Raw genomic sequence first — 25,886 nt, 5'->3', positions numbered from 1 at the left:
AAAAGTAGAAAACATTTGCTTTGTTGGTATGTCCGTTTTTGGTTGCGCAAATCTTTTACAGCGCCTGTAACACGCATCTTCACCATCATCAAATGTTTAGAGTATAATAATAAATTATCCAAAAATACTTTATTATTATTGGTATAATCTTAAAAAGGAACTTTTAGACCAAATAAAAAATAAATTTATTGGTTCCTTCACCCTAAAATTTTTGAGTCTAATTAGTTAGAGCAACACAACGATAAAAATTTTATTGGAGAAACAAAAATATATTGGATTTTAATATTTTATAGTAAACAGTGTAATAGACGTTAATAATTAGGCTGGTGATGGGAGATACCTATATTAGTATATTATTCATAGAAAATGAAAATTTGGATTTTGTAAAAATACATAGAATTAAGAGCGGATAGAGGTGGGGTTGGGTGTTCCAGCTCATCAGCTTAGAAAATGACGCCAACAATTCTATCCCTAAATAAAGCATTATTATTGCTTTTACCTAAATTACAAAATTTGGTTTATCATAAATTCCGTCCGAGGTTGAGTTTTTGGTTTTAAATTTTAATTATGCTTTTTTTTTTGTCCCCTATTTACTATTTACTATTTAGCGGGGTTCCTTTGTAGGAGGAGGAGCTTCTACACCATTTTTTTTTTCCCATAGGAAAGGTCGTTGACAGGCCACGTGTCACCAACCCAGAAGACACTTCTCTTCTTGTTCTGGCGAGAGAGAGGAAACAAAACAGAATGAACGAACATCAATCTCTCTGATTGGTTAGTTGGCTGTGACTTTTCTCTGCGAGGGAGGTAGGAAATTAGAAAATCGTGCGGTACTACTACCATTTTCGGACTTTGAAGCCAGAACAAAGGATTAAGAAAAAGAAAGAAAGACAAGTAGGAGGAGGACGCCTCCACTTATCAATTCCCTTCTACGCTTTCATTCATAGGAGGGGTTTGACGAAGAGGGTTTTCATTCTTTGAGCAGATATATACAGAGAGCCTTCTTTGTTCTCTCTTTTTTTGGGTCTGAACAAGGCTTGTTTTTTATTTTCTTCTTCTTCTCGATTTTTTTTTTTGCTATCTGGGACGAGATGATACGGTGGTGGATACTTATGCTTCAATTAACGGAGCTTTTCGTGAGCTCGGTGGTGCATTTGCTTTATGGGTTTTACATTTTCAGCAGTGCTGTTGCTGGTGATCTTGCTCAGGCATGGAGTGAAGGGTTTTTCAAGCCTGTGGTCAAGGAAGAGGTGACCAGAGGCACAACAACCAATGCTGATGATCTCCCTCCTATCGTCCTCGTCCATGGAATCTTTGGATTCGGCAAAGGGGTATGCGATATTGGGTTTCCATTTCTTCTGCAGTTGCTGTATTTCTCGCCTTCTTAATTAATCCCCTTTTTTTTGGTTTGCTTTTACTTGTTTTCAGAGATTGGGAGGTTTATCTTATTTCGCTGGGGCAGAGAAGAAAGATGAGAGAGTTCTTGTGCCAGATTTAGGGTCTTTAACCAGCATATATGATAGGTGGGGGTTGGAAGAGCATTATAACTTGCAATCTCATTTTTCATGTATTTTCCTTGTTTTGTGCATATTCTTGAGGGATATTGAAGGAGGTTTTCTGTTTCAGGGCTCGCGAGCTGTTCTATTATTTGAAAGGTGGGCACGTTGATTATGGTGAAGAACACAGCAAGGGTTGTGGCCACTCCCAATTTGGGCGCATTTATGAACAAGGTTTGTAATTCAACACCCAAACTTTAACTGAGTTTAGAATAGTTCTCTGTTTTCCTTCAAATTAACCATGTGGCCAATGTGGTGGGAGTAATAGAAAATTTTTCTTTCTGTTATAATTGGGTCCAGGGCATTACCCTGAATGGGATGAGGATCACCCGCTTCACTTTGTTGGACATTCTGCCGGAGCACAGGTTGTTCGCGTGCTGCAGCAAATGCTTGCGGATAAGGTTAGCCTAATTTGCATCTGGGATTTACATAGATAAATAAATATGTCTTAAAGCATTGGATCTTAGTTATATGTTCTTAAATCTTAATGATATCTTAGGCATTCAAGCATTATGAGAGCACTTCTGAGAACTGGATTTTAAGCATAACATCCTTGTCTGGAGCATTTAACGGGACCACAAGAACTTACTTAGATGGAATGCGGTGAGTACATTTCCCTGAATTCTTTATCATGAGTTTTATAAGTTTCTGCTATATCAATAATTTCATAGTTTTATTCCAAAAAAAAAAAAAAATTGTTAGTTTTAATATGCAAATGTAATTTTTGAGTGTTCGAATAGCAAAATACTGTGACTTCTGACACATTGCAAATTAGATATAAGGTATATTCACTTTTTTGGTAAGTTATATTCATTTCTGTTATGAGGTATTCTAGTCTCTGGACCTTGAGTTTATCAGACTTTCGTTTCTGCTACAACCTTTGTGGTTTCCATTGATGTCAGGCCAGAAGATGGGAAAACCTTGAAACCCATATGTCTTCTTCAGCTATGCCGTGTAGGAGTGATAATTTATGATTGGCTTGACATCCCCTGGCTGAAGGCTTATTACAATTTTGGATTTGATCACTTCAACATGTCATGTAAGAAAATGGGTGTTTGGGGTCTTGTTGATTGCCTCCTTGGTAATGCTGGCCCATTTGCTTCGGGAGATTGGATCCTCCCTGATCTTACAATTCAAGGGTCTATGCAGCTCAATTGCCATATACAAACGTTTCCGAATACATACTATTTCAGCTATGCCACCAAGCGTACTAGAAAGATCATGGGCATTACAGTTCCTTCAAGCATACTTGGAATCCACCCTCTGTTATTTATCAGAGTATTGCAGATGAGTCAATGGTGTCATCCTCCGGACATTCCTCCACTGTATAAAGGCTATAGGTTGGATACTAAACACATTCAATGTTTATTGCGTTTATTTTATTCAGATATGAATCTTGCAGAACTTGGCTAAATTGAATTTTTTTACGTATTTTGCAGGGCACTTGAATAGAAATCTCTAGAACTTAAAGATTTGACCTTTTCTCAGCATTATTCTTTTACTATTTTGCTTCAATTGGAAGATTAAAATTTTCATATAGACTTCAACTCCCTAATGACATTCAATTGAAGGAAGACTAACTTGTATGAATTTGAACAGTCCTTTTCTGCGATTCTGAGTGCTGACTTGTGTAAGTACATGTGCAGGGATGAGGATTGGGAGGACAATGATGGAGCATTGAATACTATATCGATGACGCACCCTCAACTTCCAATTGAACATCCAAACCGTTTCATTCAAAATGATTCCGAGTGCCAACCCTTGCAACCGGGCATCTGGTTAGTTATTATTATCGCTACTAATAGAAATGGGTGTTTTTTGTGTCATCGACAGTTATTTATATTGTTATACACAATCACCATAACAATTGTTTCAAGATTTTCAGACTCGTTTATCATTTTATAATGACTCCTTATTTACAATTGTTTAAAAGTTTTGATCAGATTTAACAATTCTTTAATAAATTTTTAATCAAGGAGAAGAAAGTATATCTTTCTTAGTAATTTGACAGATGAAACTGTATTCTAATGCGAAAAAAAATGTTAAAAGCGGAACCAATAATGAAATATGATTAGGTAGAAACTAGAAAATTGCTAGAGTAGGGAACCACTCTAGCATGGCATTGTTTATTTGCTATTTGTTTGAATGAGTTGGAATGGCTGTTTTTCAAGATCGTAATGGGACACCAATTTAGAAAGCATTATGCAATTCTAGCGTTTACTCATTTGAGAACAGGCAAGTCATATGCTGTATAAAACCTCATTATTTGGTACTCTGTTTAACTTCCAGCTTCTCCAAATAATTTCCTATCCCTTTATTATGGATTCTTCCACTGTGTAAGTCTTAAGGTTGAATACGATGCAATGCAGGTACTATAAGCTTGTGGAAGCCGATCATATATTGTTCATTGTGAATCGGGAGAGAGCAGGAGTTCAATTTGATTTGATATATGACAGCATTTTTGAACGTTGTAGGAAACATGTATTTAGGAAAAGTCCACAGACTTTACCAAACGAAGCACACCATTAGTCTTAGTTCTGTGTCTCCTCTCTCATTCACCAACTAGAAGAGGGAGCTGGAAAACAAATTTATGCCATGCCATGCCATTTTTGGTGCTGTTGTAAATGGTTAATTTTCTTAAGTTGCACCCCTTTTGTATTCAACAGGTAGCAGGTTCTCTAGTTTCCTAGATTGTAGCTATTTTAGTCGGCTTGACGTATAATGGAGATAGGCATGATATATGATTCCATCCTTACATTTTTGATGCCATGCCATGCCATTTTTGATGTTCTAGCTTTTGCTTCCATCCTTCCTGTACAAGATGAAGACTATGGACTAGTTATTTGGAGGAGAATGGTGTATGCATATATATAGCTGTTTACGTGGGTTGGGCTTCTCACAGAAATTTGAAAGCCACCGAGTCTCATGTATATGTTGCTTGATTGCTTGCTTCATCCCTTATGCCTCTTATTATTTGGATTCATTCTGTGCAATGCCATTACAAGGAACAAGGCTTTTGGACATTTTAGAGTTGTGGAGGGCCTTGTAGCCCATACTAGATATTGTCAGGGTTTTGAAAACCGGACCGCCAATCGAACCGGTTCAATAGGTGACCGGGTATTTGTCCGGTCCTGTAAATTTGATAGAATTGACCGGTCAAATTTAGTTTTGACCCCGGTTTATTTTTTAAACCGTGAATCGAAGAGTTTTCCGATTCAAGGATCGATCCGGTTTTCAAAATCTTGGTTATTGTTGAAGCCTTCAAGCCTCAAGGACAATAAGGTTTTTTTTTTTTTTGTTAAGCCCACTAATAAATGACCTACACTGTAATATAATACTTCTAATTTTCTACTTTTTACCATAGTTTTTAGAATTGTGTTATGCCGTCAGTCAAACTGTCAAACTGTGAAAACTGCGAACCAGATGCAATCGGTAGCAAAATACTATATATGCTCTAAAACCATTCAAATTGATATTTGATCGCGAAAACCTTCAACCTACATGGTTGAGTATAAAAAAGTCAAATTTCTCGGGATTTTATCTATTGTGTGAAAGGTGACAAAGAATCTATACACCTTTGACTCATGTGAATATTTGGATATTCGGATTGCTCTACTCTTCTTAAAGAATTTGCTAGCAAACATGAAAAATCTACTCACGAATGTTAATTACTAACCTTGATGTAATGATATTGTAAACCAAAATCATACTTTGTGTCAGTAATTATGGTAATTAACGATAATTACCAAATAAAGAAGAAAACAAATCTTGTGGAAACCATGTAGATTACAATCTGTGTTAGCAGATATTGGCACATGCAATCATCATTTGTGTGGCACTGGCACATGAAATTAACGCCGACAAACAGTAAAACTCATGTGGGTAGACAATTCCATGTGTTGGTCGACCAAACTTTCTTTCTTATGTTCATCTTACGTAAATCACTAATCATGATTAATTAGTGCCACTAATCTTAATCTATGGTTCAAGAGATAAACTCAGTCAATTTATTGTTTGACCAGCCTAATTAATATATATAGATTCCTAATCATGTTTCTAGATGTTTATGGCCGGCTTTTGAAACTGTATTGTGTCTATTAGTAATTGTCTTATTATTTTAATCATGAAATGTTAGGGTTAGAGTACAAGCTTTATAGATGAAGCAAATTAATTTTAATGAAAATAAAAAATCAAGAGCACTACATATCCCTAAAAAATCAAAAACGCTATGTACATCAATAATTAAATGTTTCACATAAAACTTAACCATATTGAAATATATATTCAATCTAGCAAATACCTCACTACAGGATTATGGGATTACAAAATTTTGGGTCGACAATTTGAAAATTTCACCATTATTTAGAGAGGTATTTACCTTTTTTCTAATCACGAAAGAGGTGAGAAAATAAGTTTATTTTTCAAATAAAATCATGAAGCAAGAGTAAAAAACCGTAAAACTACCCCGAAGGTGGACAATACTTGAATACTAGAAAATAGAATTCACAACTTTCTACACATATTCTTCAAACACATCTTTCTAAACATTGTCAACAAGTTACAAGTGTGTTATGTCCTTTAAATTTACGTTGAAACTCCAATTAAACAAAGCAATTTTTTCACAGACTTCAAAGGTTACATCTTTCGAAACAAAACAGCTATAACGTATTCAAAGGAAAAAAAATAAAATAAAATGGTAGTCTAACGCCTTGTTGACACGTGTTCATAGTTTATAAACCCAATGATAATAAACGTACGTGTGAAATTCATGGTATTTCCAAAATTTCATGTTCCAAAACAACTTTTCACTGACTTTTCAACTTTTCATGGTATTTCCAAAATTTCATGTTCCAAGTCAATCAAATGAAACAACTTTTCACTGACTTCAAAACATCTTTCTAAACATTTAGATCCCTACTGGATATAATATAATTTATTCTTTAAAAAAAAAAAGGAAACCCATCAACCAATTTTTATTTTTTATTTTTCACTTTCTGATGCTGTCACGGCAACACACACTCCCATGCTCTGCTCCTATAAATACAACAGGCACATTTGAATGATTTGAGAGAAACAGAGAAAGAAGATGGGTTTTCAAGAGGTAGCTTCTGCTCTATCCAGTTTGAACAAAACCGCAAAGGCTACTACTGTCTCGCCGGACTCCGTCATCAATCTTGACCAGTAAGTTCTTTTGTTCTTTTTGGGTTAAGATTTTAATTAACTTCATTTGAGAGTTTTAATGCTGGGTTTTGTTTTTTTAGTGGTGATCCGACGATGTTCGAGTCATACTGGAGAAAACAAGGGGAAAAGTGTAGGGTGGTGATTTCAGCGACTGATTTCATGAGCTATTTCAGTGATATCGGCAACACATGCTGGTTCTTGTTGCCTGAACTGGCGGAGGCCATCAAACGGTTGCACCGTGCGGTTGGGAATGCGGTCACGGAGGATCGCCATATCGTGGTTGGGACGGGCTCTACTCAGCTCTATCTGGCCGCGCTCTTCGCTCTCACTTCTCCCGGTGGGCCTGACCCCATTAGCGTCGTCTGTGCCGCCCCATACTACTCGGTCAGTACTGCATATAAAAACCTTCATCTTTAATCACATTTGACTCTTTTTTTTATTAGATCTTGAAGATTTAAAAAAACTACGAGTCAACTGAACATGGGTTTTGTATGTTTAATGCAATTGTTGGCACCAGACAATGTGACAAACATGTTTCTTGAACATATACATACACTTTGGATTTAAGGGGAAAAAAAAAAACAGAGCAGCATGGTAACATGGGCATATTAAACAAGGGAATGTGATCTGCTCTGCTCTCCTCTGTTCATTCATGTGGTCACATTAATTGCTAGTAGATGTGCAGTTTAGTCATTAATTAATTACAAGTTTAAAATAGACTTGGTTTTTGAAAATGATAAGGATTGGTATCCTAGTTACCCTACAACTCAGCAGCTGGGATTGGTACCAGTCGCTGGATCCTCATCATTATTGTTTAGTTTTGTTTTGGTTGTGGTGGTGGTGCAGTCGTACGAGGAGGAGACAACTTTCCTTCTCTCAGGACTATACAAATGGGCAGGTGATGCGTACACATTTGACAAGGATGAACCTTACATTGAACTCGTTACTTCACCCAATAATCCAGACGGAACCATTAGAGAAGCAGTGGTGAACAGAGCAGAAGGAAAGACTATTCATGACTTTGCCTACTACTGGCCTCAATTCACTCCCATTACTTGTGCAGTTGATCAAGACATCATGCTCTTCACTCTCTCCAAAAGCACTGGTCATGCCGGCTCCCGAATCGGGTATTTCAAAATCACTTGTCTTAATTTACAGTTGAAGCGCAATGAGTAGTAGTTTTAGTAACGTCAAACTGTTTGGTTGTTTTGTATTCTTAAAAGATGGGCAATTGTCAAGGACAAAGAGGTGGCTAAAAGAATGACTAAATTCATGGAGATTTCATCCATCGGAGTATCGAAGGAATCACAAGTTCGAGCATCGAAGATTCTAGGAGTTGTCGCTGAGGACTGCGAACGTTTTGGTTGTGCTGACGATTCAAACAACTTCTTTGTATATTCCAAAAGAACCATGGCCGAAAGATGGGAGAAGTTGAGGAAGGTTGTTAAAGGCAGTGAAGTCTTCAGTCTCCCCAAGTACCCACAAGAGTATTGCAACTTTAGTGGAGAATTCTCTGAAGCCAGTCCCGGTAAAGTAAAGAAAAATTTCCATTAATTTGTTATAACTGGATTTCTACTTTCCTATAACATGTATGTGTGTGTCCTGGTTTTATGGCAGCATTTGCATGGTTGAAGATGAAGGAGGATGAGGATTTGGAGGGGATATTGAAAGGGCAGAAGGTGTTAACAAGAAGTGGAAGGCGTTTTGGGGTTGATGAAAGATATGTGAGGATAAGTATGCTGCATCAAGAGGATGCGTTTAAGATTTTCTTGGAGAGGCTAACAGCACTGGTCAATGCCAATTCAATGGTGGAGAAAGTTGTTTGATTTGTAATTGGTACTTATCTGTTTATCACCTTCTTTAACTTTTATTTAAGAAGAATGAGGTTATGTACTCGAGAATTAATGAGTTTATACATTAGGGTTAGGGTGAAGTGAATTTTCCGCAAAAAACAAAGTCCGAGATAGATTAATTTTATGAACAAATATTAAAATGTGTAGTGGAGCCACAAATGATGCAGTTGATTAAATGGGATATTTTGACTTTTTAATTCAAAGATTGGCTTCCCACTTCCAATAACATCAGATAAAACACGACAAACGTGGCTTTTAAATTTTAATGGTTTACCTCCATTTGTCAACTACTACAACTACCAGTGTTGTTATTATTATTATTTTGGTCAACTACGCAAGTTGAAGTGGAAAAAAAAATGGGTTTGAAGTCAATTTTAAGTTGTACCATATCCTATCAGAAGTTTAAAAAATATTTACATGTGCATACCCTAACTCAAATTGAATTTCGAACGTACTTAGTTGATCAAATTCAGGTTGTCTGATTTGTCTAATTTGGTCACATGTCATTTCATTTTTTTTTGTGATATAATACTTTATGACCTGACATACATTTTTTTTCCTTCTTAAAATAAAATCACAATTAATCGAAACAATCTATAGAACCTTAAAATAAAGTTAAAAACAACAAATAGAACAAATAATCGTTTACTTCGAAATACAAAAAACGAGTTAATAATGACATAACATTCAAATTGAGAAATAAAGAAAATTATAATAAGCTACTAATGTCAAATACTAATTTTTGATTTTTTTTTTTAAATACCACAGAGAATTACATTTGCGGTTGGAATTAAACCTTGGACACACATATACCTAATCCTGTTGATTGCCAATCAAGTCAACTCTTGTTGGTAGTTTTGAATTGACTTGCCACATAGATTCATCATATGCCATTAATCGACTTTTTTATATGGTTTGGGATCCAAATCAATAAGTATGAAAGGTTGGAATTAAAACTGAGAAGAAAACAGTCATAAGACAGCTTTTAGATTTTGGCGTGTGGAATATATGTGGGCTGGCCCACGGATAATTTTTTATTCTTTAAAGTCACATGTAATGTCTGGTTAGTCCAGATTCCTAACTCAGACGTAGTTTTAATCAAACAAAACTTCTATGACCAAAGTTTGAACATATATAAGTAATGTCTAAATTTGATTTAATCTTGAGGTGGACAAATTTGATCATCCGAATCGAATAGAATTTTACCATCCCTAAACTTTTTTTTTTTCTTTTACCTCTCTCATTTCCATGTATGGACAAGACCCTTCAAATGAAGAAAAAATTTACCTCCAAACACAGAGAAATGAAGAATCGCATTAAACTCGGGAACCTTGGCATTTTACTGATGACTCGTGACAAAACCATGCGGAGCAGACTGTCGTTCCAAACCCCATTGGAGTTCTTTCTAATAACATCCATTTGCTCGGTTGTTTTTCCATTATCCAACACTCCATAGTCCAGACTGATTTTGTGCCATTTTGGAGACTAATATATTCCTGCATTTGCAACTCTTATCCCACATATCAATCATTACAAACCAATTTCTTCTAGCATTCCAATCATTTGCACAGAGACAGAGCTAAATTTGTTTTCCCAAAGCATCCATGATCTGTAATGTTTTGATACACAAAAATTGATTATTGAGTTGTGTAAGAAAAAGTCGATAAACAGGCTTTCTAGGTAAACATCGAATCTTACAAACCTTAAACACTAAACAATTATAATGCACAAACCAAAAAAATTGAGGCCGAGAGACGGGGGAAAATGAACATCTTTTGAAACAAAACATTCTTCCGGGAAATTACTTCTTTTGAGACTCTTCGATATGAAGAAATTTCGCCCTAATGCCTCAGGTAGGTTCATACATAGACCAAGAGACTGGAAAGTTCAATAGATAGGAGCAGCATTCATATAAGCCTCAGTTCATACTCGCCAGCCATTGTTATGTATCTGACCCATGGAAGGGCCTGGTACCCACTTTTCTCAATAATCTTCAGGTACCGTACCTACAAATCCGCAAAAAATATAAATGACTATAAATTTATTTCCCGTAAAGAGTGCTGGAAAAAAATTCAACATTTGTCAAACACTAAAATAAAACCTGTTCGCGGTCAACAATGTTATAACCAAAAGCATACCTAAAAAAAAAATTCACAGCTAATAAGCTAGCTTATTTCACAGCTTAATTATAAGCTCAACAAACACTTAAAGCTCACTTGTTTGGATCTACTAATATTATACCATCCCATTTTCCACAACAATTACAATATTCTTTCCAGGTCTATCAAACTCACACTAAACTTCTTCTAAAGCTTTGTAATCACCAGTAATTGTCCTCTATTAAATTATTTACTACCTGGAAAAGTAAAGAATAAGAATACCAGCAGAGCAAATTCACCAGCTTGCAGATTCACCAAATAATTTTTCACTCATTTAAAAATAATTACTCCACTTCTTTGGTGTGTGTGTGAGTGAGAAGAGACCAATATTGAAGCAAGATATAAAACACTTAAAGACAGAAAATAAGCTAAAGACAGAAAATAAGCTAAAGATATTACCTGTATCCCAGAAACAGTAAAATAGGGTATCTCAAACTTCACGCGTATAGGGGCTTTTCTCTCGGGAACTGCTTCTTCAGCTGTTATACTAGGAAGACTGAACTCTGCCCTCAACATATACTCCTGAAAATTTAAGATTGAAAAGAGCACCCAAACCATAAGTGACTCATGGATGCACACAACACAGCACCTTATCTGATACCAACAAGAAGTTGCTCAATGAACATTTAAAATAAAACAGACCTTGCCACCAGGAAAAGATTTTATTTTCCACAACAAAGCGTCCTTCTCAGGTGCATATGACGCAGATCCCAGTGATGTCCGAATATTAGGGCTAGAAGCATCAGATGGCACAGGCAACTCAATCTCTACATTTGTTGCAGTGCTGCAAGGTAAAAATATAAGGAGACTTGGGAAATCTTATCATTGGCACAGTAATCCGAGACAATAATATAGTTTACAGAGAACTTAATACCTACGCTCCTTGAACTGACTCCGAGCCTTTACCATGATCTCAACACGGCTTCTAGAATGCCTTTCAACTTGAGCTTCCACCCAAATCAAAGGCTTCACCTGAAAGGAGACATTAAAACTCATCAAATGTCAAGAGAAAACGAAAAGACTGTATAAAGAGAAAATCAACATCCATAATAACAAGATGAACCTGGGTGCTGAGTCTATATGTCATTAGGTCAAAAGCTCCATCAGGTGGTACGAAGGAAATGGTTCGATCATTTTCGAATCGGGCCAAACGCACACACCTAGACTCAAAATTGGAACAGTCAAATAAAAAGCCAAATTGTGGTGTAAAAGATTCCAAACTCAGTCCATAATGAATCAGCAGGACAGAATTCAGACAGCACAACAGTCTAGCAACTTACTGATGAAATTTGATGTCCTCCAAATCAATGGATTTTCCCTTTGTTGCTCGACCTTGTGCCTCTAAAAGTACTCTGTCATTCAAGCCAAGCTTACACTCAGGCATACCACTGCAACATAGAAAAACATTTTGTGTTTCCATGTATTACTAACCACCATATTGAGTTGAATAGCAAGCTTTAATAAAGGCGTGAATTTGAACTGAAATTACTGTCTAAATTGATTCAACTCTTAATTACATATATTTGAACACTAAAAGTTAAGGTGCTACACATGTTCTGGAGAGCCTCATTCTTGTAGTTGTCCACTATAAGCTAGTAATCTGACATTAAAAAGTTTATCAACTTGAGTTTCTGAAATTTAATTATATCAATATGACAAGCGTTTTATCATCTTATCGGATTGAATGTTATGAACAAGAATGCAACTTCTACAAACAAAAGAGCTTCGCCAGAAAAAGCTATTACAAGGAAATCATCAATAACAGCAAGTCTTATGGAAAAGAAAAAAAAAGTAATGTAATGTACTATCGTGTCAATTCTATTTCAGCAGCTAACAACGTGGATAAGAGAAACAGCATAATATGGAAATATAATTAAGGAAGAAAAGTAGGTACACAACTCTCATGCATAAGGCTTTATGCATCCTAGAGTAGGTGCCGGTTGGGATTTGGGAAAGATTAAGATCTATGTAGCATTAGTCCATATGGTGGAGAGGCATTTTCCAAAAGCTGAATATGTTTTAATAAGATTTAACAGAAGTCTACATTGGGGTGAAACAGCTGTACCTCTAGACGGCTCTAGTGCAGAGCATTACTATCGTATGCACATTCAGAGGTACAGAGATTGTGGGAATGGCTTGTTTTCTCTGGAAAGCAATCTGAACTGCTTTGGAAAGAAAACAATTTCATAATCAACCAAAAAGGGGTTGACATAGGACAACGAATAATACGGTCTGTGCTTAGGTTTTGCCTTAGGGTCTAATTTGGCAGTTTTTAAAGCTAAAAAAGGTTTAGGAGTTTTGGGCTTTTATAGGGGTTAAACTAGGCAATGATTGGTAATGACATAAAGTAAGAAAAGGAACTTTGCGATTTGTTCTTGGACCATGAACAATAACTCATGAACGTTGAAATGGATGTTTTAGAAGATTTTAGGCTATTGGGCAAACATTGTGATGGTGTAATGGCTTGGGCTCTTGAAAAGAAGAATTTAAGACATGAAAACAATACAAGCAAATCTCGAAATTCATAAACATTGATATTCTCCTTGCATCACAAAATCAAAGCAACTCTCTTGCTGGGAAATTATCTCAAGGCTGCATAATATATCACATTAAATTTGAGAGGTTAAATTTGTATTTATAGGCTCCTTAGTGCTCACTATTCCCTTAAGGACTTTCCTCCTAAAGGTTCTTGGACAAGAAGAATGGAAGATGTGTGACGTACCCAATTTTTGGACGGTGTCCCCGTGCCAGTATCCTACTTTTTGGACTATGTCTACATACCCATGAATTCTCAATTTGAAGAACCCGACACACGAATATGTACCTATGCCCAAAACCCGTACCCAAGTCCAGGTATCATAGGATGTGTCTACATTGGGATATAAGATGGCACAATTGAAAAGGAACTAAGAGCTTGCAAATTCAAAGGAACTTCCTGGAGACGGAAAAGAGATAGCTCAAAAGTTACGTTCTTATATGGTGGAAAACGTAGAGAGAGAAAAATGTGATAATTTTTAATTCGACGGCATCTTTACTAGGCTAATGGAGGAGTGAATGTTATAACTTCTTTGGAATAGTGGTAGTGGGAATAGTACAATATACGGAATTGTATTTTTGGATTTAATTGATTCGATTACTATTATGGCCTGCAAAAGGCTCTCTTTTCCTTTATAATTTTGCTCATCGTTCAAAAAAAAAAAGCATTACCTTTATCATTATAACCAGAGAATTTGACCCAACTTTCACAAAGATAACATTAGACAGCAAGATATTATAAGTATTACAACATGAAGGCCAGCCAAATAACTAGGTTTACAAGATTGACACGAAGCATTTTGTAAATATAGTTAAATGAAATAAAAGGCGTATGGTCCACCACAGTCATATCACAAACAAGTATATCAGTGTTGTGTTCACCAAAGACCATGCATAGAGGACTGAATGACAAAGAAAAACGACTAGTCATTCTCCTTTGCTAAGGACTAAATAAATCAAAACTTCAAAGCACAACGCACCTCAAATAAGTCCTCATCTTCAATGCCCCAACAACATCAGACCGAATAATTTGTCCATTGCTGTTAACAAGTATATTAACACTCTCAACCACGTCCAAGAAAACCTGAACAAACATGAATGGAACTTTACAAACCGGTGACTTCATACACCAACAAGCAATTAAGAAAAAGGTGAGGGTTAATTACTTCATTCTTCTTGTAATGTATCCCTTCACTTCGCCAGGACACTGCATTTGTCACAGCCATGGGAGGCCTCTGGGTGACCTCCATTCTGTATGCATCCGTCTTAATAAATTCGCTAAGAATTCTAGCTTCAGTGTATTGAGGATAACCAAAGTCCATCATTTCATCGAGTAACTCATACTGCAAAAAAAATGTCAATTTGTGTAAATTAAAACAATTGACTCATATTTCAACAGACAAGTGACAGAATTGGGCAACACAAGGATCAGAAGAAGAGTTTAGCATACCACTACAACAAAGTTATCCCTAAGTGACTCCTCCTCTAACTCTTCGAAATAATGCTTAAAAACCTGTTGCCAACAAGGAATCACAAACGACCACAACCATGTTAGTAAGGGGTGGAAAAACACGCCCTAGTTCACTTAAAACAATCATCTGCATTGGTTTAAACATTTTTTCTGGTCGGAAATGAAAAAGAATTAAGATCAAACCACAGTTACAAATTAGACTTACATCAACCACTCGGTGTAGAAAAGAAAGAAGGCTGGCAGCATTGCAGTTCTGTCTCGTTGCTGTCATTAGGAAAACATTGCTGTGTTGTATATACATGTAAGTGATTCCATTATCGTAAACAACTGGATCCTGAGACTGTGGATCACCCTAATGCATGCAAAAAATACCAACCAATAAAAATGTGAATATAAAAGATATGGATTGGAATCATAAGCCATGTAATTCCAAGCTAAGAATACCCAGCTATTGCAATTGATTGTGCTATGTTTAGGAGGTGAGGGGTGAACCACTCAAACTAACTTCAAAGTCTCAATTGCAGTGGAATCAAGCACAATCATGAATACCACACTCATAATTTCAATTTATTTACAAAAAGCAATCACTAAACTAAACCTTCGAAACTATCAAACGCGTCATCAAATATAAGCCAAAACTAAGGAAAAACAATCACAAAATAATCAGAATCAGACCTCTTTCTCGATAAGCTTTGTGAAGAAGCGTTCGGCCTGGACAGCAGAGACATCCCCACGGTAGTCGCGCCATACAAGAACACGCCCCTTTATGTCTAAAAGAAACAGCGCGGAGACCGCCCCTGCCATTCACTGATCAGATCGGCGTTACTGAGATTAATCGGAAAGATCTGAAGGGAAATGATGTAAACGTAAGTATCGTAGAGATCGGAACGGCATTTAGCTGCTACAGATTTGGGGGATAAACCATAAATTGGATTGCTTTCGAAGGATGTTGGAGGTGTTGCACAGAGAGCTCTCTCTTTTTTGTCTCTCTGTGTCTGGTAGTCTTGATCGTAGGGGTAGAGAGAGCTCAACGACGATCTTCTCTTCTGGGTGTCTTTTAAACGACGCAGTTTTAATATCACAGATCTAACGCAAGCCTAGTTTTAATAGTCGCAGGTTTACTCCTTTCATTTCAATTTTCATAGCAGTTGTTGTGTGTGATACCCCCGTGTATAAATAGAGCTTGACAACAAAAAAAAATAGAGCTATGAAAACGACGACGTATTTTGATATGCTAACGAAGAACATAAAAAGAAAAAGAAAAAGAAAATTAATTTTTACACAACATGAGTAAATATGTCAATATGTTATATGTGTGTATTTTTACATATATGTGCCCGTTTGTGTGACAATTTCGGACAACAATTTATGCTTCTTGAACCATATATTATTAAGCTCAACCAAACGGCCATTTCGGGACCCATGTTCCAAGACAATTTCATGACAATAATATGATCATTTCGCAATTTGGACAATTCTCAAATAATTTGGACATAATTTTCTAATTATGTCCTTAATTTTAAATGGATTGATTATAATACCCTTTTAAACTCATGAATCATGACGATAAATTGTTTTCAATTTATTTTAATTTGTTACCATTTAGGGTGTGTTTGGCGTACAATTTTGACAGTAGCATATATTGTAACATACATGGTAAATAATAAATGGTAGTAGATATGGTTTCTGAAATGTTGGTAGGTGTTTGGTTGTACTTTTGCTGGTAGCATAAACAGTGTTAAAATAGTTGTGTAAATTACGAGTAGGAGTATTATGCATTAAAGTTGAAACATATTAAAATAAATGGTAAAATAAATAACAAATAATTTATAAAATTAATAAAAAATAAAATAAATATATTATCAGCAATTACTTTTCAAATAATTTTTAATAATTTTTATTTAAAGAATTAAATTATTAACTAATTCAAACTAAAAATGTGGGGTAAAAAAGGTGGGGAGAGAATGAGGGTATTATATTCACTCTAATATAAAGTGAGGGTTAAAAAAGGAAAATTGTTGCAAATTGTCTCCAAATTGTCCCATATAAGACCATTTGAAAATTGACAATATATTGTTTAGAAATTGTTGTTTGTTTGTGGTTTACAATTTATTGTTAAAAGACAATATATGGTGCACGAAACGGACCCTTAATGCATAATATGTCACGTAATTTTCCACAACAATTTTAAAAAACCATATATGCTACTAGCAAACGTTGAGCTAAACACTACCAGTATTTTAGACACCATATCTACTATCACTTTTGTCTATAAAATATATGTTACAATATATGTTATCGTCAAAATTGTCTACCAAACGATAGAATAAAAATAGGCAAATTGGAAACTGAACAATTCTCTTAGCCAAATTGGAAAGTTTCTGCAACATTCAAATAAAAAAACAAGAAAAACTAGTTCACTTCATGCTGCAAAAATTAGCATGTATTCTTGTATTTTCTAAGGCCATCTTGCTACTGACATTCCAGACATCAAAATCACCCCCTATAAAATATCAGATTTTACATCATTAGCTTATAAGTCATCATCAAGATCACACCATAGATAACTTCTTCATCTTCCATTAAATATCCCGCTAAAAACTTGGCTGCTCCCTCCTAGTGATGCTTCCCACTCGATCGAGGACATGGCTATTTGAGATAGTGTTACGACAATCTCTCGCATCTCAGGCCTGTTCACTGCATCTTCACTTATACACCACTCAGAAATTTCTGCCATCTGCAGGAGTCGTGTGTTTTACAGTATGAGAAAGCATAAGCAGAAGACAACAACAACAACAACAAGATCATCACCATCAGTCTAACTTTCGTCCTCAAATTTTTTAAGTTTTTGCACTAATTGAAGAATAGGAGAATGATAGATAAGCAAAAGTCATGCCAACCTTAAAGACTTCATCTATAGGGTAGCTGCCCTGAAGATTTTTATCTATGACCTCTTCTAAAGCGGACTCTGGATCGTCAGCCTGGAAAATATTATTTACCTGAACATGTGATGGACAAAAAAGAGTTAGTCCTCTTGTCTGATCAAGACAATCAAATTGAATGACGTGTATAACTAAAGTAAACCATACAAATATGTGTTGTTTTTTTTCTTTTAAGAAACACTTTTCCATACTCGCTTAGACAGCCTATACTTAGTAGCAGAAAAATATCAACTATCAGCATGAAATGTGACAGTTCACCATTGGAATTGAAATAGTAAGACATATATTGGAAATTTTGTGTAGGGAGTAACTGTGAATCATCTCCATACTTCCACCTAGGTTTTGATAGGCTTGTGTTGAGGTGGGTAAAACCAGCAACCCAATCCCCTGATCCATGTTTGTTGGTGACGATTTGTGGCTACAAAGTTATTGGCAGCATCCTCTAACTTATCTGAACTAGAGTTTATTGTACAAGTAATGTCCCTAAAATGATTTTTTTCAACCGTAATTCCTGATCAGTTTATGGATTCCTTAAAAAATAGTTTACTCACAACTGCAATGAGTGATCTCATCTTGTTTGGCTCCCGGTTATCTCGAGTAAGTGCTCGTTGGCCTGTTATAAGCTCTGCTAGAACCACTCCAAATGCAAAAACATCAGTTTTGGAGGTCACTTGTAGCTCCAATACAGACCTTGCAAGAGGTACACAAAAAATGAGTAGGTCAGTCAACATTGGAAAAAAAAAATCTCTGATAGGAGAGTGAAAGTTTATGCCAGCATAACAACCAGCCTGGTTGTTAGAACTTACTCTGGAGGAAGGTAGCCTGGTGTTCCAACCAGCCTTGTTGCTATTACTTCCTCTTCATTAGTTCGTTCAGTAAGCTTTGCCAGTCCAAAGTCTGCAACCTATTGGAAGAGATAAGTTAATGGCATAAAGAAAACTGACATGACGCAAGTTCAAAACAATATAAAATATGTAAATAAAGGAGGTGAATTGCATCTCGGAATACAGTTGAATTGTTTTTGCAAAAATTTATCAGTATATTAGGTAATTGCAGTTAGATATTGGAAGATTTCATTGTCATTTTCAGTTAGATATTAGGTAATTTATCACTATTTTCATTTTCATGTAAAACCTTATGTTCACCCGTATCAAACATGACACCTTATGAAGTCAACAATACACATAAATGTAACCGGTACCTTTACACGTAGTCCCTTGTCAAGCAGAATGTTGCTAGTTTTTATATCTCGATGCACATGTCGTGCTTTTGTATGATCATGAATGTATTCTATGCCCTTTGCAGCATCCAGGGCAATCTGCGTTCTTGCTGTCCAAGAGAGAGGCTGCCGACCTGATTGAAAAGCATGATCCTGTTAGGACCTTGCAGAGGCTATATAAACATAGCTTGATAAAATGTGCATGCTAATTATTCAGGTACCTTTTAGTAGTGGATCATGTAGGTATTCATCGAGCGACCCATTCTGAACATACTCATAAACTAAGTAGAGGTGATCGTCTCCGCTGGCATATCCTAGCAGCTCCACCTGAACATATACTTCACATCTGAGAATATACAAATAGTTTTCTTTTACAGCCTCTTTTAGACATTCACTGCTAGACAACGTATTACTCACCACATTTATATGATGAATTTTGCACAAGACCTTAAGTTCTGCAAAGAACTCCTTCGATTTGTTGGATCTCATCTTCTTTATTGCAACTTCCTAATGTTGATAAGATATGTATCTTCAATGAGTTTTTGCATCCGATAGAAATTGTAAGAAATATAATAGCTAAAGGCCTTACCTTCCTTCCAAGCACTCCAAAGTAGACACATCCATATCCACCCTCTCCAATTTTCTTTGTTTCATCAAAGTCATTTGTAGCCTCTTCAATCTCCTCGAGCGTATATATTACAGGTCGTTCTGATTCAAGGCCAGTCACATCTGCACATTGCAATATATTTAAAGTAATAACTTTTACCAGATAGACAATTAATAAAGATTCTGCGTAGTTCCAAGTTCTTTTTATATCATCTCAGATATTCACCTTCCATGGTTTCTATGTTCATTTGCTGGTTTGGAAAGGAAAATTTTCTGGTTGAACTCAAGATCTTGGAAACAGCTTTGTGATCTTCCTCACTATAATTTTGACGTCTCCTTCTCCTGATAATAATAATCACCAATGCAGAAATTGATAATACTGTCACAACTGATAATATGCCAATGAATATTGCCCCCTTGTGTCTATATCCTGAAAAAGAAAGGAGAAATCAAGGCAATGAAAATTTGACTCAAAAGAAAATTGGCTTCATCAGTTCATATGCGTTTTTTAATTGTTTCCGCTGTATGAATAGATCTTTGCAGAGCTATCAAGGATTTTTTGCAGTTAATGACATAAGTTTTTCACAGATGAAAAGCTAAGGGAAAAAGGGCACTTGTATTGGAGGCTTAGAAATTAAGATTTTATAAAAGACCTAGGAAGTCTATAGAAGTGCAACACAGTTTAGTTTTTAGGCAAATCTAAATTTAGAAATTAGAATAACTTTTTAGAATAACTTTTTTGGTATAATTCATGTTGAACCTGCCCTGTTCATCAAAGTAATGAACAAGAATGTCATAACTTCATTCATGCATTTTTTTCCTAGTAGAAGAAAAATTGATCAAAATTACACTCACCTTTCTCTTGTCCTGGAATTCCAACTGCTCCCTTTGGCACAAACAACACCCAACCCACAGCTAGGAACTGCGGGTTTTGAGTGAAAACTTTGTTGATGCTCTCTATGTTACTTATGTCAGCCGATAACAAGCCAGCAATACTCGATAATGTATCTTGGTTCTGCACTGTGTATGTCACTATTTCAGCCCTACTTTCCGCACATCCACACAAAAGATGCATAATAGTGGTATTTCCTGCAATAAATAAATCTTCTCCTCCAATCCTCCAAACCTGGCCACTGTAAATCTGGGCTGAAACGTTTGCAAATATTTCACCATCTTTCACCAAATAAGGTGTATTGTAAAAGTATGCTAAAGTGCCACTAACATTCTGGCAAGAACAAGGTACTTTTATAAGGTAGTCGGTTTTTTCCCCATGAAAAATATTTGTCATCTGGGATGTTTTGACAGAGTAAAACGAAGCAATCTGTTCTTTCTGGTAGCCGGTGTTGATATGGTAAAGTGAGGCATTACATGTTTTGATGTTTTCAGAACAAGTGTAAGGGAACATATCTGTTGCAGCAAAAACTGCAGTTGCTAACAGAGGGAGAAGGAGAAGGAGAAGAGATGGAAAAAGACAACGAGAAGCCATGTTTTTCACAAATGAGAGTTTAGTTTTTTTAGTGATGGGAAGAAAGAAAGAGGAAGCAAGAGAGGAGATGAAACAGAGGAATAAGATAATGAGCCTTTTGTCTTTGTCTTTTCATTTCTGCTAGGATCTTTTGGGAAATCAAAAGTTTATTCAGGAAAATCAACATTTTTCATACATTTCAACATAGTTAGTTAGAATAATGTTGGCAATCTTATCTTATAAGCAATTATATGATTCTTGTAATCGGCGAAGTAGCACTGTATGAGGGATATTATAATGGTTTTGTTCAAGTCTATTATCATCGATGATTACAATTTAGCTGCCAGGATAAGTTTGTCTTTGACTCACCAGGTTGTGTCTGTGACAGGATTAACGAAGCTGGAAACACCACAGCATCTTGTAGCCTCTTCAAAGTGGGACAATTATTCTCTGGCTTATTAACTTGATCATTTGGAGTTTCATTTCTCACCAGCAACAACTAATTACTTGGTAATAACAGCAGTTGTCAAGAGTATAATATATTCTACAATGCGAATTGACAATTGTCCTTAGAAAACCCTAACCTGGTAAATGTTTCGAATTCGATTGACCTTAGCAGTCATCTTCTGTTGGGTGTTGGTTTATCTGCAATCTTTTTTTGTTCTGTTTAAGATTTTCAAATTGACCCTAGCAGCAGCACTCTTAGGTATATATGATTTAGTTGGTTAGAATATGCAACAAAGATATGTGTAAACATTTTAATTTGGTAAGAAAGCAACAACCGAGTAAACATCATCAAAATATTATGAGGTGCAGATCAAGTACTTTTTCATTAGCATATATAGGTGGACAAAGATTTAAACAGTTTTCTTTGCCGGCCAAGCACTCCATATTACTTTTGAAATCCAAGAATTTATGGAATGCCGGTCGAATGTTGGCAATACTTTTGCTTTCCATTAACAGCAGTTGCTTTCCATTGGAGCATCGTCGTACCCAGACAATGGGAAGATCCCAATCGGCATTACAGTCCAACTATTTGGTTTGGACTTTGGACTTGTTAGCTCCGCACCCGGAGTAGGCCATCAAAGAACCAGATGTTTTTCTCGCTATTCTGCTTATAATCCAATGAAGGATAAGGAAAACATGACTATTTATTTTCTACCTCAAAACCCATATTTAACAACCTAAGCAACCAGCAATTACGGCTATGGATCACTTGTTGCCTTGGTTTGGTCAAGCCAGATGCGTGAACATAGATGTCCTTAGTCCTTACAAGGATTATTGACTCGGGCAGAGTTAACAACGTTGTGTTTTTTTTTTTGATGCTTTAATGGGATTGATTTATATATAGGTTTGAAATTTGATTTTAGGAGGGCAGCATCTCTAGATTTTAGTTATATTACAGTAAAAAACATGAGAAAATAAACTGCCTTTAATACCCCTACAAATGTACATTCTATGCAACACAATCTGATTATTATTTACGAAGTTTCAAATTTTTTTAAAAAAACATCAAAAAATTATGATGGACATGCCTTGGGGTGTATGTAACACAGACCATCTCACGAACCCAAGAATGACCGCAAGCTCTTCTTGAGAAAAAGTCAAGCCAAAGGCAATTCCAGCATCAAGTCATCTCCCATTTCGCTGATAACTTTCTCGACTTTCGTTAACATTTCTGATAATGGGAAAGAATGCTTCACTAGTTAGCATGTTCATCGACAAGATGAATGAAACATAACAAGTAGTAGTTGATTAATTCCAAAACTTAGCAGCTTTGCATCCAGTCACTTTGAGATGCTTAACTTTGAATTTGCAGAGTTAGACAATGAATCTCTGACTCTAAGTTAACAGCAATATGCAAGCTCCAAACATGAGAACATTAGCATGTATAAAAAATGGCAGCTAGAACTATCAGATAGAGAAACGCAAGTCTGTTTCTCACATAGACATCCTCGAACATGATAAAACCAAAAACAGATGCAACTCAGTCATTGCGATGAAGGCTGGGCCTGGGATAAAAGCTTACCTTGAAAGGAAGAGTCTTCCATATATTTCTGCCAAAAAAAGGTAAAAAAAAAATGTCAATGGAGCTGTAGGGCTATGGAGTAACAATTAGTCCAAATAGATGATGTGCATTTTCAAAAGTATTAACCACTAGTTTTGATTTTGATAACAGCCTATAACCAATTCAATCTTAAAAACCGAACAGATATGCTTATATTATGTTAGGTCAAATATGGAAAAGATACCACAATTTGAGATTTCAGATCAACTTCCTCAGACACAATTGGATGGGCTGCAGCTACATTAATTCAAATAAGAAAAAGTATCATCAAATTGGACAAGAAGCATTCAACCAAAGAATAAGTGAAGCGGCAAAAGATTCTTTGTGCTTGAAGTGGACGCAACCTAATTACCTTGGTTGATCTCAGGGTAGCAGTTGGTCAGAAATGATGCAAAGCTGGGAGGTAAGCCTGACATAGTGCCTGCAGTGTTGTGATTAAGAGCTGTCTCCTGTTTATATGAGCATTGTTCAACTTCAAGGTTCAAGCTCTCTTCCATTTGTGGTGAATAGGCTGTAAGAGGATTCATGACGCTCAATTCCTCCTCACAAGCTCTGCAGACACCAGAGAGCAATTTAGTACTTCCCTAAAAAATTTGATTCAGCATATATACATATTTTCCAGTGAAAAAGATCTTTTGCAAAGAAAACTAGGAGATGATCCTCCTATTCCACCTGGAAGGGGTCTTGTTAGAAGGTACTAATTCAGATTGTGATGAAATTACAGATCGAAAGTCAGAACTTAGAGGCTCAATTTCCTGCACATCCCGCAAGAGGTACAAAAAGATCACACTGCAGCAGCTTCTTAGTCATTATAAATATCTATACAATGATCTGAAACAGTCCAAACTCTAGTAGCAGCAGTTGGTTATACCCTCAAACAATTCATAAAAGACTCCGCTTCCTGTATTGTTGAAAAACGCAAAGCAAACTTCTGGATCTGCACGCATTCATGTGAAAAGACTACTGAGCTTGCAGCAATATTAAGAATATTTTTTCTCTGATTTAATGAATTATCCAAGTGAAACCACTTAATCTTTTGCTAAGAAGTAATAATGGTAAAATAAATGAGAACTCCACATTTGACCAATAATTCACAACTCACGCTTACGAGATGAACCCCCACCCCCACCTCCGCTAACTGAAAGTTTTCATTGAGGACGATTCAGCTATTATTGATGAAACAGGATGCTTTCTCTTACTGCATACAGTCTGAGAACAGCCATGGCAGGTAAAATACTTCAGGATGCACCATCCATTTTCTAATTTAACTTCCTCCAGTTGAAACATAAAAAAATATTCTGTCTAATAATTTGACATGTACGACTTATGGTGCAGATGTTAGCATCTTCCTCACCAACAAAATTTTTGTAGTTTGAAATGAACAACTTATGGTGCAGACTTGAGAGGGTTAGCATCTTACCTCTCCAACAGAATCTTTGTAGCTCACAAAGACAGCTCTGCTACCCCTTGACGGATATCCAGGGACACATGTTATCTGAGGCCAAGAGAAGTGCAGCTTCGAGACATAGTGCTCCTCCTAGAGCATATTAACGTATATAAGATCAGTATCTGAGTACCAATTCTGCTCCAGAATCCAGATATCGAAGGCATTGTGGCTTAACATACTACAGTCTACTGTATAAACTGTTAGCTTACTGCAGCAAATCCTGACACAATCATAAACCATCAAAGAAGAATCATAAAAGCAAGGAAAACTAAACAAAACGGAACCACAAACTTCCTTGGCACATTCTCATAGTTGATTTATCAATGGTAAAAGGCCATATCAAAAAAATTCCAAGAACAGATGATTTGGCTCATAATTCCCTCGTTTGGATTACAAATATCAGTATATTAAATTGATAGTGCAGATCTAGACCAACTAAGAAGATTGATGCCATTACAGGAGCAAAATTGCTAAGCATCAACATGTGAACTATCCAACATGGATTTTGAAGTTAATTTCCTCGAAGTTTCTTGATGTTGAGACGTATAACAATAACTTATGAAATTATCTTTGCAATTTTCCCCGTCGACTAAGTAGAGTTAATAATAAACAAGTTCAGAAGCGCTGATGCAGAAATTCTGGAGATCAAAATTTAAAGAAATTTTCCAATACAATCACAATCGGATCATAGAAATAGAACTATAATTATCATCAAAACATCCAGAATGGAAAGTTTCAGGAACACTGCACGAAAGAAAACACAGGAAAAATTCCAAGCACCGATGGATATGATCGCATCAAATTTTTTGTCACATATTTTCTTAATCACTTCAGTTTCACAGAATTCGAATTATTCCCTCTCAAAAAATTTTAATCAATTAAAGCGTAATCCAAAGAAACCACTGAAGATATCACAGGAAGATATATCTGGAGCTACGATAACCAAAAAACTCACAAGTACAGTCTCTTGGAGAGAGACAGTGAGTATCACGTCGGACTTGAAGTGGCAGTTGAGGAGTTGAAGGGAAGCGGTGGGAGAAGAGGTGGATATCCAGGTGCCTTTTCTGCCGCAACGGGTTTTAGGAAGAGGAAGAAGGAGATAGGAACTCGTGGAGGTGAGGGAGGGGAAGGTGAAGAAGCGAGAGAATGCGACAAGCCACTGGTCTCTAATGGCCACCGGAGAGCCCGCCATGTATTTGCTTTCTTGTTTCGCAATCTCAAATCTCGATTTGAAAATGAGACGGAAAACATGAATATGACAATATGTAGGGACTAGGGAGTACATGGACTATAAGGGCCCATGACATGTATCAGGCCCACAGAGATTTCTAATTTAGGCCCACTCTATACTTCAAAATTGGGCCAAGCCGAGCAACGAAGATCCAGT

The 25,886-nt window shown here is 36.2% G+C and overlaps 5 protein-coding genes across 9 annotated transcripts; 2 read left to right on the top strand and 3 right to left on the bottom strand.

The window, feature by feature from the left end:
* Positions 1-708: 708 nt before the first annotated feature.
* On the top strand, positions 709-4,559 carry LOC120000817 (lipase-like). The gene is made up of 8 exons (XM_038848960.1): positions 709-1,328; positions 1,426-1,520; positions 1,624-1,727; positions 1,854-1,954; positions 2,053-2,156; positions 2,456-2,893; positions 3,200-3,331; positions 3,923-4,559. Exons 1-8 carry the CDS (start codon positions 1,089-1,091, stop codon positions 4,080-4,082), a joined length of 1,374 nt encoding a protein of 457 aa, XP_038704888.1. The 5' UTR covers positions 709-1,088; the 3' UTR covers positions 4,083-4,559.
* A 2,043-nt stretch (positions 4,560-6,602) lies between these two features.
* LOC120000883 (L-tryptophan--pyruvate aminotransferase 1) lies at positions 6,603-8,647 on the top strand. The gene is made up of 5 exons (XM_038849052.1): positions 6,603-6,734; positions 6,815-7,118; positions 7,581-7,861; positions 7,958-8,262; positions 8,352-8,647. The coding sequence occupies exons 1-5, from the start codon at positions 6,640-6,642 to the stop codon at positions 8,558-8,560; spliced, it is 1,194 nt and encodes a 397-aa protein (XP_038704980.1). The 5' UTR covers positions 6,603-6,639; the 3' UTR covers positions 8,561-8,647.
* Positions 8,648-10,159: 1,512 nt separating this feature from the next.
* Positions 10,160-15,885, bottom strand: LOC120000928 (AP-1 complex subunit mu-2-like). The gene is made up of 11 exons (XM_038849096.1): positions 15,428-15,885; positions 14,958-15,104; positions 14,732-14,794; positions 14,448-14,624; positions 14,262-14,365; positions 12,027-12,134; positions 11,810-11,906; positions 11,621-11,718; positions 11,389-11,530; positions 11,146-11,268; positions 10,160-10,593 (listed from the first exon to the last, which is right to left on the bottom strand). Exons 1-11 carry the CDS (start codon positions 15,554-15,556, stop codon positions 10,495-10,497), a joined length of 1,287 nt encoding a protein of 428 aa, XP_038705024.1. The 5' UTR covers positions 15,557-15,885; the 3' UTR covers positions 10,160-10,494.
* Positions 15,886-17,087: 1,202 nt separating this feature from the next.
* LOC119999488 (lysM domain receptor-like kinase 3) lies at positions 17,088-21,704 on the bottom strand. Of its 3 annotated transcripts, none has more exons than XM_038847083.1 (12): positions 21,569-21,704; positions 21,354-21,483; positions 20,375-20,665; positions 19,746-19,949; positions 19,503-19,642; positions 19,331-19,420; positions 19,135-19,240; positions 18,896-19,047; positions 18,501-18,598; positions 18,246-18,384; positions 17,653-17,751; positions 17,088-17,489 (listed from the first exon to the last, which is right to left on the bottom strand). In XM_038847083.1, exons 1-12 carry the CDS (start codon positions 21,605-21,607, stop codon positions 17,325-17,327), a joined length of 1,653 nt encoding a protein of 550 aa, XP_038703011.1. In that variant the 5' UTR covers positions 21,608-21,704; the 3' UTR covers positions 17,088-17,324. The 3 variants fall into 3 exon arrangements, with proteins under 3 accessions (XP_038703011.1, XP_038703012.1, XP_038703010.1); XM_038847084.1 differs by having other exon boundaries at positions 20,375-20,539; XM_038847082.1 differs by lacking the exons at positions 21,354-21,483; positions 21,569-21,704 and having other exon boundaries at positions 20,375-21,036.
* An 816-nt stretch (positions 21,705-22,520) lies between these two features.
* On the bottom strand, positions 22,521-25,741 carry LOC119999489 (protein POOR HOMOLOGOUS SYNAPSIS 1-like). 3 transcript variants are annotated; one of them, XM_038847087.1, is made up of 8 exons: positions 25,455-25,741; positions 24,473-24,589; positions 23,924-23,989; positions 23,725-23,807; positions 23,405-23,604; positions 23,237-23,289; positions 23,014-23,041; positions 22,521-22,662 (listed from the first exon to the last, which is right to left on the bottom strand). In XM_038847087.1, exons 1-8 carry the CDS (start codon positions 25,689-25,691, stop codon positions 22,589-22,591), a joined length of 858 nt encoding a protein of 285 aa, XP_038703015.1. In that variant the 5' UTR covers positions 25,692-25,741; the 3' UTR covers positions 22,521-22,588. The 3 variants fall into 3 exon arrangements, with proteins under 3 accessions (XP_038703015.1, XP_038703013.1, XP_038703014.1); XM_038847085.1 differs by having other exon boundaries at positions 23,725-23,816; positions 25,455-25,739; XM_038847086.1 differs by having other exon boundaries at positions 23,237-23,283; positions 23,725-23,816; positions 25,455-25,739.
* Positions 25,742-25,886: the final 145 nt, after the last annotated feature.

This window comes from Tripterygium wilfordii, chromosome 6, assembly GCF_013401445.1.
Source record: "Tripterygium wilfordii isolate XIE 37 chromosome 6, ASM1340144v1, whole genome shotgun sequence".
NCBI classification, from domain to species: Eukaryota; Viridiplantae; Streptophyta; class Magnoliopsida; order Celastrales; family Celastraceae; genus Tripterygium; species Tripterygium wilfordii.
This window is presented reverse-complemented; position numbering and strand designations above follow the sequence as displayed.

Coding starts and splice junctions, on each gene's coding strand:
- LOC120000883 (XM_038849052.1), top strand. CDS start 6,640: ATGGGTTTTCAAGAGGTAGCTTCTGCTCTATCCAGTTTGAACAAAACC. Junction 7,119..7,580: donor GTGCCGCCCCATACTACTCG/GTCAGTACTGCA, acceptor GTGGTGGTGCAG/TCGTACGAGGAGGAGACAAC. Junction 7,862..7,957: donor CATGCCGGCTCCCGAATCGG/GTATTTCAAAAT, acceptor TATTCTTAAAAG/ATGGGCAATTGTCAAGGACA.
- LOC119999488 (XM_038847082.1), bottom strand. CDS start 21,005: ATGGCTTCTCGTTGTCTTTTTCCATCTCTTCTCCTTCTCCTTCTCCCT. Junction 19,950..20,374: donor AATTCCAGGACAAGAGAAAG/GTGAGTGTAATT, acceptor TTTCTTTTTCAG/GATATAGACACAAGGGGGCA. Junction 17,752..18,245: donor TGAGATCACTCATTGCAGTT/GTGAGTAAACTA, acceptor TCACATGTTCAG/GTAAATAATATTTTCCAGGC.
- LOC120000817 (XM_038848960.1), top strand. CDS start 1,089: ATGATACGGTGGTGGATACTTATGCTTCAATTAACGGAGCTTTTCGTG. Junction 2,157..2,455: donor ACTTACTTAGATGGAATGCG/GTGAGTACATTT, acceptor CATTGATGTCAG/GCCAGAAGATGGGAAAACCT. Junction 2,894..3,199: donor CCACTGTATAAAGGCTATAG/GTTGGATACTAA, acceptor GTACATGTGCAG/GGATGAGGATTGGGAGGACA.
- LOC120000928 (XM_038849096.1), bottom strand. CDS start 15,556: ATGGCAGGGGCGGTCTCCGCGCTGTTTCTTTTAGACATAAAGGGGCGT. Junction 14,625..14,731: donor GGGATAACTTTGTTGTAGTG/GTATGCTAAACT, acceptor TTTTTTTTGCAG/TATGAGTTACTCGATGAAAT. Junction 11,531..11,620: donor AGTCAGTTCAAGGAGCGTAG/GTATTAAGTTCT, acceptor TTTACCTTGCAG/CACTGCAACAAATGTAGAGA.
- LOC119999489 (XM_038847085.1), bottom strand. CDS start 25,691: ATGGCGGGCTCTCCGGTGGCCATTAGAGACCAGTGGCTTGTCGCATTC. Junction 23,817..23,923: donor CTTTTATGAATTGTTTGAGG/GTATAACCAACT, acceptor TACCTCTTGCGG/GATGTGCAGGAAATTGAGCC. Junction 23,605..23,724: donor TCTAACAAGACCCCTTCCAG/GTGGAATAGGAG, acceptor TGGTGTCTGCAG/AGCTTGTGAGGAGGAATTGA.